We start from the raw sequence: 11,950 nt of genomic DNA, 5'->3' as shown, positions 1-11,950 counted from the left end.
GTAGCCGGCTTCTATAAACTTCATATCGGACTCAGACAGTCGGTTCTGAACCGTGTTTTCCCAGTAAATATCAGGGTCTCTGTTTGTGTCTGTCCTTCTGTAACGGGAGGAACTGGGCAGAGCCTGTGCTGTGAGACGCAGCGCTCGGGGCTGAGATCTCAGAGGCAGCGCTTCGCCCGGGAGTTCGCCATCCCGCGCGGAGCGGTGCGTGACAGAGCGGGCGAAGAGGTGGAGGCAGAGCAGGTCTGCCGGCCCCCCGCGGTAAAACTCCTGCTGGTGGTGATCTGCAGCGTGCTGTCTGGATTTTGGTTGCAGGCTATGCTAAATTGGAGGGGGGGGGAAAAACCAACCAACCAAATCTGAAAAAAAACACACCAAACCCCCAAAACCAAATAGTCTAATTCCAGAAATAAGATTTACGTAGAGAATGGCTGCAGAGTAGCGTTTGAAATAAAGATCCTGCCTTGCAGGAAAACTTCCATCTGTTGCAGAGATTTGACTTCGACTGAAACATGAGTGCTTTCAGTGTAAAAAACCTCTCATTTCCAATGAGAAAAATTTAAAATTCTTATTAATCAGTCTTAAACAGGGACTTGCTTCGAATTCTGTGGGCTGAGATGGGTGACCTCTCCGGGGTGATATCACCGAGCAGCTTCTCAAGCACGTCAGGCCGTTGGAAAAGCAGGAGCTGGCTCTGCAGCCCCCCATCGCCCCTTCCAGCTCTCGCTCGCTGGAACCTCCTCGCTCTTCGTGGTTTCTTGGGCTGTTTCTTCTGCCCCTGATGTTGTCGTCTCGTTCTCAGCTACTTCTGTCTGTGCATCGGGGTCGGCACCTTTTGGCTGAGGGTCTCTTGTGGCTGGGATCAGCTGTAACTGGTATCCAAGCATCGGTGGGTCTGGCGGTGACTTTATCCCGTTGAGGAGAGGAATTCTTTTGCTCCCTCTGTTATTTCATGAGCTGCGTTTCTGTGGTTTAGGTGAGGAGCCTTCCTTTCCCTCGAGGAGATTAAGGCAGCAGCTCCTGTCTGCTCCATGTAAACCAGTGGAGCGATTAGTCAAGGTTTATAATGACACAGACTGTAGTTATCAGCGTGGTCTCCTATTAAATAATTACCCTGCAGTTTGTATATAAACAAGCCCAATTTACCAGGGTTGCACTGTAAGCTCTTCAGGGCGGGGATCTACCACGTTACTAGTTTTAGTGCTCTTTAGATAATGTAATTAGACAAGACAAATGGGAGACTGAAATTTGTGACTAATGCCTCATAGTACTGCAAGAGGACGGGCTCGCTGAAGTCGTTTCCAGGACGAATATTGTCCTCCCTCTGCTGTGGAGGCTCATTTCCTCTTCCCCGTTTCAGCCAGGTGCCCCGAGCAGAGGGACGGTGGTGGAGGTGGGGGGGCTGGACCCTTTGCTGGGGGACCGGAGGGCTCGGGAAGGTGGAGGGTGCTCCCGGGGTGTCTCGGGTTGTGTCCATTGCTTTCTCACATCCCACTGCTATCCCAGCTCGGCACCCTCCTCTCTTCGGGACCCTCGTGGGCCTCTCCAGTCTCCTCCACAGCCTCCCCGCTGCCATGCCCACGTGTTTGCAGACGTTTACTCCTGGACTGACTTCTGTGTGTGGTATTTGTGAATGAATAAAACTGCGCAGAAGTGTCTCGCCAAAGCGCAGCGATGAGACTGGGCAGGGAGCTGGGACCGTCCAACTCCTCGAGGTGCTGCTGCCGCCCTCCCTGGGCGGTGAAGCCCTCAGGTGGAACGCTGTCAGTTAAATGCCAAAATGGGTCTGTGTGGCAAAGGTTTTCATAATGAAAAGAAAAAAAAAAACAAAAAAAACCCAACCCTGGCTAAACAAAGCCGAGCTTTCCTTGCAGCTCCAGCCTTTTGCTTTAGCTCTGTCTTGTCTGTAGCGGGTATCTCCCAGGCCTGCCTGTCCTTGAGAGAGGAAAAACGTGCTTCTCTCCGCATGCAGATTATACTGAATGCCTTTCATCTTTTAGACTTAATATCAAGGATGGTGATGTCTCCCACTGCCTGTTACGGACAGGAACTCGTTCTTGCAGCTCCTCATGTGACCTGAGCTCCGAGGGCTTGTTGGGAACAAGCCCCTGCTCTTCCTTCTGCCGAACCTCGTGCGACCTGTGCGAGGTGGCCAGGCCCCGGGTGTGCTTTTTTTTTTTAGGTTTGCATTCATGATCGCCCCGGGCGCCTGTGAAAAGCAGCACGTCTGTGTCTCAGGACCGGCTGCTTAACCAGCCGTTGTGCATCGCCTGTGGACACAGCACTTGGAGCGTCACGGATTTCGAGAGGGAGAGTTGTAGTTCCAGGTCCATCTCCGGAGCTGTTTGTGTCACTGTGTTGTGGTGGGAACTCAAAGGAGATAATAGCTGTTGCTTCTAGTGCTGCGCTTTGAAAGTAACTTCTTCAAAGCAATTCTTATGAGCCTCTTGATACCAGTCTGTGTTTATTCTGTGTGGTATCTGCACTGTCAGACACCCCAAGTGGAGTTTCCAGCTGCTTCGGGTCTGGCTGCTCCATTAGTCCGGTGTATCGGGTACCAGAGCAGATGGGTGAAGGACCATCTGCCTGTCCATCGCCTCTCCGTCCCGGTTGGATCTGAGGAGGTGTGGTAGCGCAGGGGTGTAGATCGTGGTGACGCTCTGGAGGCTGTAGAACTCCTGCAGCTCTTGTTCTTGGGATCTTGAGTGCAGAGGAAGAAGCAGAAGGGTGGGGAGGATGCAAAGGGGGGGCGATGGCTTGTTTCAGCAGCACAGCAGTTCGAGGTAATCGGCAAGTGTCTCTGCAGAGGACTGGAAGGTTGAGAGGGGCTGCAGACCTTGGGAGATGGAAAAAAGACCTCAATAGCATGAACAATGTTAGTTGGAATCCCACATATACCGCCCGTACCGTGCTCTGCATCAGGAGCTTGAGGCTGTGGGAGGTTCCTGCAGGACGCACGAGGCACTTCCCTGGCCAAGAAATGCCACATTTACCCGAGTATTTTCCTACTTTCTTGAGCGTGAAACAGAGTCCTGTTCCCAGAGATCACTTAATTCTGAGATGATAAATCTAGATGCCTGCTTCAGTCTCTGAAAAGCCTTGGTTTCTGGGTAGTCCTAAAATAGCCACAGAAATATCAAGAGTAAGAGCTGCGCAGGAAGCGCTGCCCATCTGCTGCTGGGCAGACAGCAGCGGTGTCACATCAGCGCCGTGCCCGGAGCCAGCAGGAGGGTGTCCTGCACGGCAGGACCGCCCTGGCACCACAGCCTGGCGAACAGCCCTTTCTCCTTCAGCCTTCGGGCCCCCCCAGGTAGTATTAGATGAACACAAACTTCACCCGTTGCGTTGTGCTGTGTTGCTGTTTGCCTTTGCTTTAGTGCCTCGGCGCGCCTGTACCTGAGGCTTCGGAGCAGGGACTGTCCGCTCGGGCATCAAACGAGACATATCTGGGAAGCAGGAATGTGTCTGGATGATTTTAAATGCTGTAAACCTGTAACTTTTGGTAGCAACCCGGGAGGAGTCTGACCCAGCTCTTGGCCTGAAGCCCTTAGGAGCCGCGCAGGCAGGCTCAGCCCTGCATGGGTTTATGTCAGGCAGGGCTAAGTGACTTTTAAAAAAAATCTTTGGCTGCCTTTCTGCCTTGTAGTAGGAAATTGGCCCTTAACTGGAAATGAACAGCGATTTCTCCTCATATCAGACACTGTGGCTCTCCTGGCAGCCGCGCTGCAGTATTACCACACTCATTTGGGTATCGGGGCTAGCGGAAAGCTGGGGCCGCTGTGTGCTGACAGCCCGACCCTTCCGCAGAGCCGCAGAACCGAGTTGTGTTGGCACCAGGAAAGAGCCGTCGGTCTGTCTGCCCGTCCCTCTGGGGCAGAGGCACGGCTCCGGCAGGACCTCTGCGCTGGAGCTTGGTGTTTGGAAGTGTGCTGCTCTTCAGTAAACAGCAGACAAAGTTTTTCTGCTTTGAAAAAGTTTGGAAGCGGTACTTGATGTGGAAGGAGAGCTGAGGCGCGGTGCTGGAGTCAGGGAAGGTGCAGTGACCTGTGCCAGAGCTAAGGGCTTACAGAGAGAAGTGCTTTTCCGTGATGGGTTCTTGCCACCTGAAGTCTGAAAAACCAGTCGAGGAATTGATGGTAGGGAGGGGACCGAAGGTTATTTCTGAGCTGGACTCCGTGTGACTCAAACCACCATCATCACTGGGTCAGCACAAAATAAAACAATTGTAAGCTGTCTCACTGCCGGCACCAGAAAAAGAGCAAGGGCAGAGCCTGATCCTCTGCACTGGGGCACCTTCCCGTCTTGTCCGGGCTGAGGCATGCCCTTGGGAGAAGGGCTGGTAAATTTGCCAAGATTTATCCAGATGCAAATCCAGATGACACTAGCTCTCCTTCCCCCCCCTGCTCCTGGCAGGCTCGTTTGTGCACAACTTGGCGTGAGGAGACTAATTTTTCCCAAAGCCTCCAGGTATCGCTGTTATAAATTGCAATTAAACAGCTGTGTCATTATCAGGTGTAGCAGGTACTCTGTGGGCTTCTGCGCATGAATGAGATACTCGAGGCCTTTGGGTGTTGGACTGAGGACTTTTCACCCCTTGTTTTTAATCAAATACGAAGTTGAGGTGACTGATGCTTTGTTCAACACTCCTCTTTCTTCCACTCCTGTATGTAGAGGTGCCCACGGGCTGAGTTAGTCTGGAACGTGTACCAGCGCTTCTCTCCAGTCACTGTTTTTCATACGTTTTCAAGAAAACGAGATTTTAAAAGAGCCACTTAGAGCACGTCCTCATTTACAAGTTAATTTCGAAGTTTTGTGGAGCATGAAGCAGCAGAGCTGCTCGTTTAATAGCAAGAAATTAAAACTTCCTGGATGAGTAGGTGTGAGAAAAGAGCTCTCTGCTCTTCTCATCCCGCCGTCTCTAACTGTGGTCATTTCTCCCTTTCAGGATTCTTCATACCTCGATGAGCTCTCCAACAACAACTCCCTCTTCTCGTCCCCTGCGGATTCCCTCTCTGACATTGCGGATCCCAAGAACTTCTTGTCTAACGACAGTCTGAACCACGTGCCAACACTATGGGATGTAAACACGCCGCAGCAGAACCAAATAGAGGTACGGGCTGCTCCTCTTCCATCCTCCCATCAGACAATAAATACCTCAGGCTTCATCCCGCGGCGTTTTCACCAAGGATTTAAGAATCCAACCCGATTTCCCTACAGGGGTGAAGTTGCGGTATGATGATGCTGTTTTGCTCTTACCAACTTCACTCAAGGAGGGAAGGGGTGAAGTGATGACACACACTTTAGTCTCCTGGAAGCAGGAGAAAACCCGGACATCCGCAAAGGGATACGTGCACTCCTTCGGAGTGCGGTGCAGGCACTACCTCTTCCGACAGCTGTGGCAGGTGGGTGCCGCACGAGGAAGACGTATCCCTGAACCGGGATTCAGCAGGTCCAGAGTGGCCTGTGACAGGGTGCTCGGGAGTGCTGAAGAGATGGACTCCAGGAAGAACACCGTGTTGTAGATCATTAACTGTCCCCAGCAGCAGCAGCCCCCATTTGTTTATTCTCCATGGCAAATATTTCAGTAACAATGACTAAAAAAACAAACTCTGTCTCAATTTAAGACTAACCATTTGTGTTTACTTTGTGAATCCAAGTCCCTGCAAGCTTTGACATCTCCTGGTTTTCCTGGGCGGGTGATCTCCCGGCAGTCCCGCAGCAACATGTGGTTCTGTGCATTTTTACCAGCCTTCTGCCATCTGTTTTCCCTCAGCTGCTGGGGCTGAGGGACTGATTACTCACTATTGCACAACCTGGGTCTGTCGCTACGGGTAGCCACCAGCTCTGGTTGCTGGCGGAACCGATACCGTACACATCTGAACCTCTAGATCGCAGCTCTCGCAGTGCATGCCCAGCCGTGCGGTAGCTTCCCTTGCAGGTCATTCTCTTATGAAGATTGTGGGGGAAAAACACCCGACGTGAATGCCCCAGAACGCCATCTGGCACGCCCGTGCTTTAGTCACAGTTGTATTTTGAGGTTCTGTCATGTTTTTAGAGGCTGCGTTTCGCAGTTGGTAGGGTGTTTGACTGTATTTCCGTGGTGAATGCTGGCTGTTGGTCACAGCTTGGAAGTAAGAGCCTTGGCAGCGGTTCTGCTTTGAAACGCTGCAGCTCTGTGGCTCAGCGACAGGTTGGGCATTGAAGGAGCGTGGCTTGGTGGCGAGGGACCTGGGGAATGGAAGCTCCTGTCTGCCGTAGACTTTCTGTGAGACCTTAGAGCCATCACCCAGATCCTCAAATCAGGCACCCGAGCTCTTGCGGAAACCGGTGAGATCTGATCACCTTTATAGACCTTTGCGGCGCCTGCTTGGCCCCCAGCGAGGCAGAGGACACGGCTGCCCTCCTTCCCGGGCGGAATGTGCTGCGGATTGAGGGCTGTGCAGGCCATCCCCACGCAGCCCGCCGACTGCGGACCAGCCTGCACTTGAGGTCTGGGAGGGGTTAGCAGGAATGGCACTGAACTGTTGGAACCAAAGAAACGGCTGAGGAATCACAGGCTTGTAAACCGGATGATTAAAAGTGCTGGAAAACAGATACATCCCCCAAGACAGAGAAGGCATGTGCCTTATTATTCCTAGTCTCCTAATAGTATTTTTTCTTACATAGTAGCCTAAATGGCTATAGAAATAGTTCTGCGGTGTCCTGTTTCTGAGCACGTGAACTCTCTTTGAGGTACTCGATGCCTAAAAAAGCTTGCAGTTTTGTGCCCGCGGAGTATACAGCAAAAAACTTAGTGGGAAAGGCCGCTCTAAATCCAGCGTAAAGAATGCAAGTGAGAAACAAATATGTGTCATGTAAGTGTGAACTAACTCGTCTGACCGTGGCGGAGCAGCCGTCTCCGGTCTCCGCATGCTGTTCTTCACGTCCTCCTGCCGCTTGTTGTCCCGCAGAGCACTTGGGTTCAGATAAGGCCAATTAACTCCTTGGAATTCCATTTATAAACCGCTTCCTTTTGAAAAGAATCTTTAGCTATTTTAAACGTTATCTTATCTGTGTGTTCTGAAGACAGAGGTGGTTGGGGGTGGCGGGGTTTTTTTTTTTTTGGTTGTTTTTTTGTTTCTTTCCTGAGTTTGGCGTTTCCCGAGGAGGTGTCAGTTAAGCACATCCTAGTCAGGAGACTTCAGTTTCATTTTGGCACGGGAGGTGGTAACTCACAGGACACTCGGTAAATGGATTGTCAGGTTGACTCAAGATTGGCAACTCTTTTATTACCTGAATTTCAGATATGCTTTTTCTGGTGTTAAAGGAGTTAAACAGGTGATCTGTTGCAAAATCTCAAGGGCGGTGCCGAGGAAAAGGTTCCTTACTGTAACGCTCAGTACGGGACGGAGCCTTTGCTGATGTCCTGCACCAATATACAAGCAATTTAGATAATCTTTCCCTGGCCCTCCCTACACCACCCATTACACCACCAGAACTTCCCATAAAATAGCAGGAATTTTGGCTCCTGAGCAGTTACTAAGCTTCAGTCCAAAGCCGAACGTCGGCCCCATTACCCCGTGCGTCACCCAGGCAGATGCAGCCCTGCTCTGTTTTGGTAGAGCACATCCCCCAGTTGTAGCTGCGCGGTCAGCTTGACCCAGCAGCCACGGCTACCCTCGCACTGGCGGGTCAGGAGAGTAGTTTTTCCAGAATTTCAGGCTCAGAGGTTCAGGCGGAGCAGAAACGATCTCTGTAAAGAGCTCTGATGCGCGGGACATCTCAGGAGCGAAGCTGGATGTGTCCTGCCTGGGAGACCCACACGGGGAGCCCAGGCACAGGAACGGCCTTGTACCTTGTCGTCTTTAAAAAATAAAATAATGAACTGTCTTCTGTCATGTAGCAATTTGAAGATACGGCGTGGAAAAGACTATATCGGTAACTTGACTTTCCCCCTTCTTTGTATCAGCTGTCACTAGCTTTGGGAAGTGGGTTTACAGAAAGGGGAGAGAGAGCAAAATTGGACGATGAGGCGGCGCAACGCTGAACCTTTCCAGCTCACTGAGAGACCCTTATCTCGAGTGGCCGGTGCTGGAGCTGTAGGTGGAATGTTTGTGAGGGAGGAGGAAGTGGCCGGACGCGGAGCTGCCTTCGTGAGCCTGTGCGGGGAGAGCTGCGCTCCATGAAGAGAGCAGACATGGGTAACGTGCTGGCTCTGCTTACCGGGTCAGGGGGGGCTCTCCCCTTCACGGAGGGAAGAGCTGCTGCTCCGCTGGTAAATATTTGCAGGAGTTACAGGCAAAACACGCTCGCTTCATCTGTAATGAAGTTGTGAAATACCTTTTAAAAATAGTTCATGTCATCCATTGTGTTTTCTCACAACCGTCTCACAAGTTTGGAGTGTTTTTAAGATGGGGGAAGCAAAGCCCTGCCTCTGAAGCCTGTAGCTAGGATTTTTGTGAGCTGCTGATGGAGTTGTTTGTTTTTTTTTTTTCCCTAACTAATTCAGAGCACTTTGAAATCTTGAACACCCTTCTCCTAGCTCAATGCACAGGGAGCGAATTTATGCAGCGGGGAGGGTTGGCTTGTCAGCCAGATGGGGCTGTTTCTTTTCCCACGGAAGTCACGGCAAGATCGGGCAAAATGGAGAATAATGCAAAGAGGGGGGAAAAAAGGGAAGTAAGACAGAGTCTTTGTGCAGTTGTCAGCGGCTTTACTGAATGAGTCTCTCTCCTGCTTTCATCCCAGTGTTCTTGTGTATGCTGCGTGTGCCCCTTCTGTAGTGTTTTTAGACATGTAGCGTGGAGGAAGAGGAAAATCAAGCTGGGAGGTGAGTGAGAGTAGAGGAAGGAAGGAATTGTACAGGCTCGGTCTGGGGCAAGGTGATATATCACTGCTGTAGCTCCTGCCCCCCACCCCGGACCGGCCCTCACAGCGTGTTCTCAGCTCTGGGATTAGCTTCCCAATGCTCCAAACAGCCCAGGTTTCTGTCGCTTCCCTTGCGATGCCTGAGGCGACATGCCGCGTGCCAAAGCCCCGATGCTGAATTTGGGAGAACAGGGATTTATACTTTGCAGATTGCGTGATGCAAAACCAGACCTGCATTAACTTTCCACTGCTAGAACTACGAGAAGCAAGTCCTGCCATTCCAGCAGATCCGGGCCTTTCTCTCGCCTAAGAGGAAACTCTTGTACTGAGCTCGGATTTTTAGGTGGAGATGTTTCACCTGCTCTCCAGATTTGTTGGCACTGAAAATAGCTCTTCCGTCCAGCTTCCTTCTGGTAATTCTGACTCAGGCTTCCAGTAATGGAGGGTGTTTTTTTTCTTTCTTCTTCTTTTTTTTTTTTTAATTTAAAAAAAAAAAAGGAAATAATCGGAGTGTTTATGCTTAAGAACTTCCCATCTTTCACTTCTGCTGGTGGAGCATGGGTCTCTAAGCTTGGCACTCTCCGCAGGCTATAAACTTGAAGTAGTGCTGCTTCTGGCGGCGCTGATTGCTTTGGATGCTGCGAGCTGCTGGCTTGACCTTGCTTGCTGTCGGGAAATTCCAATGTGATTTTTGTTTGAGTGGGGGCAGACAAAGGATCTCCTCGACTCTCCCTTCCCAGCTCCGGAGTGTCTCAGAGCTGTCCTGGCTGGCTGCGGTGCCGTGGGCTCGGATGGTCCAAAGCCATTGGTAATTCTGAGGCAGCAGTTGGTGAATGGAGGGACCTGGGCAGCTTGTCCAGCAGCCAGACCCCTCCCCAGCGCTGGTCTTGGGGGGCTTTTGGTGTGCTGTGAGCTCCTGTGGCTGGTCTCTAGTGGGTCCTTCCTCACCAGTGGTCCTGCGAGAGCAGCTGGAAGCCTGGAGGCTCTGGTGCTCTCAGGCAGAAGGTAGCGGTCCTTGCCCTCAGGACCGCTGTTACCGGCTTGTGTTCTGGGGCCGTTAGGTGATTACTTCAAAGAGTGCTTTTAATGTTAAAAACAAAATTGCAGAATTGTTAGGTAAATGATTGCCTCAAGGGCAGTTGGTAAGAAGATGTAAAGTGTTGGTGTTTAATGCTCGGTCCTTTCCCAGCGATGGCTTTTGCTTGCAGTTTTGTTCGGTCTTTCCCATTATCCCTGTTTGGATCTCCTCGCCTGTACTCCAGTGTCCCCGTCTGGTTCCCAAAGTGGTGCTGGTTCCCTTCCATTAGCAAATCCAACCCAGAGCGCTCAGTTGGACTCGCCAGTTCAGGATAAAACCCATGATCCCGCAACAAGAATCTACATGGCCCCTTTTAACAGGGACGTGCCTTGTCGGGAAGGGCAGAGCAGTTTTGTACAGTGTTCCCTTCGAAGTACGTGGGGAAACGGTGACTAACGTAACTGCCCCCGTGCAGAGCAGGTCCAGTATTCCCGTAATAACCTTCAGTCACGTCTTGACAGGGACTGCTGGCTTCTGAGAGCCCTTTGAAAGTGGCGATGTTTGCCCAGGTAATCTGTCAGTGCTAATGGGAGGCGTGTGAAAGGTGGGTTTATGCCTGAGATCTCGTGTTTAAAGGTAAAACGTGCCATTTTGGCATCACCTATCTTCATGTGGTGTAGTTTGGCAGAAAGGCTCCGTGTCCTGCAGGTGGGGGAGGACATGTGTCCCTGCAGGCTTCCATCACATGTGGGCACGCATACAAAACGTTCACACTTTGCAAGAATGTGTTTACCTTGGTCAGTTATTCCCTGTGCGTGTGTGTATGTCAAAAAAGACACGTATGGCATTCGCGAGATTTATTAGTTTCCAGAATTACTGCCCAGAGCTTTTCTTTCGCAAACAGAAGGTGTTAAAGTCCACTGACAACATCAGAGTGTGAGATCCGAGTAGAGCGCACAAGTGTCTTTACTGTTGTTGTACCTTCATGCGTGTTGGGGGTGGAGGGCTGAGGGTTAAGGCTGCTTTCTCACCGCACCCTTTCTCTTCCAGCTGTTCTCGCCCAGCAGATCGTTCTCTGGCTTAAACAGTTCGAACGACCATGTTCCTGCTGTCCCCAACACCCCGCTCCTCATAAGCTACCAGGTGAGAGCCGTGGTCGGCTTCAGAAGGATCGGACACCAGGCTCTTGACTTGGTAACGTCGCAGGGTGGAGGGGAGCAGTTGTCACCGTTCTCCCTTCAGAGGGAGCGAGACGAGAAAATCGGACACATTCCAGCCCCTGCCCTTTTCCAGGAGCGTCTTATAGTTCCCTTGGCGGAACCTCGTGATGTTAAAGAATGATTTGGGATTTCATGACTCTGCTTTACGCTGCTGAGTTTAAAGCTGGTCTGTGTCCCTTACTCGGGGCCGGATTAGGGCAGAGCTGGGCTGAATTCACGCTCGCCCACAGCCCAGCTGAAAAGCGATGCAGACATCTTTCCCTACCTCGGGGGGGGGCAGGCGTTGAAAGGAGCTCTTCAAGCACTTGCTGGGCCCCCGGAGTGGGTTCTCACAGACGGTTTTCCTTGTGTTGCTGTAGTCTGTAAACGAGATTAATTATATTTGAAGGGTTTGTGAATTTGCATAGAGCTGGTTTAAATGGTTGTTTCTGGCACCGTGTAGCACTGCGTGTGTCCGTGGTTCAATGAGAACATTAACATTTGGTCAATGCTGCGTTTTTTTTTTCAGTCTCAGGCTCCTGCAGAGGAGGAGGATGAAGGTGAGGAGGAAGAAACAGAAGAGTTGGGGCAAACGGAGACCTATGCAGAATATATACCTTCAAAGTGTGAGTGTCTTGCCATCTCAGGAGTATGGGAAGTTCTGTTAACTCCATTGTGGACCAACCTAATTAACTGCTCCTTTATTTTCCTGCAAGAGGTGTGTGGTGCTTGCCGTGGCACATCCCAAGCTTGTGATTTTTCTAGAAAAGCTTTACCAATGCGCTGATCCTTTGCTGGTGCTACGCTAATTTAACAGGACACTTTTCTATTGCTTTTGGGGGAGGCATGACTTGGTTTTGGCAATCTGAAATTTCAACGGAACAAA

At 51.1% G+C, this 11,950-nt stretch overlaps 1 protein-coding gene across 6 annotated transcripts in view; it reads left to right on the top strand.

The window, feature by feature from the left end:
- Positions 1–11,950, top strand: part of SBNO2 (strawberry notch homolog 2) — a 65,334-nt gene that overhangs the window by 33,246 nt on the left and 20,138 nt on the right. For all 6 annotated transcript variants that reach the window (XM_074565490.1, XM_074565488.1, XM_074565489.1 and 3 more), the window contains 3 exons: positions 4,946–5,110; positions 10,916–11,008; positions 11,594–11,690. In XM_074565490.1, coding sequence (XP_074421591.1) covers positions 4,946–5,110; positions 10,916–11,008; positions 11,594–11,690 — 355 coding nt within the window. The remainder of the gene's footprint in view (positions 1–4,945; positions 5,111–10,915; positions 11,009–11,593; positions 11,691–11,950) is intronic.

The sequence above is a fragment of the Larus michahellis genome, chromosome 23 (genome assembly GCF_964199755.1).
Source record: "Larus michahellis chromosome 23, bLarMic1.1, whole genome shotgun sequence".
In the NCBI taxonomy this organism is placed as follows: domain Eukaryota; kingdom Metazoa; phylum Chordata; class Aves; order Charadriiformes; family Laridae; genus Larus; species Larus michahellis.
This window is presented reverse-complemented; position numbering and strand designations above follow the sequence as displayed.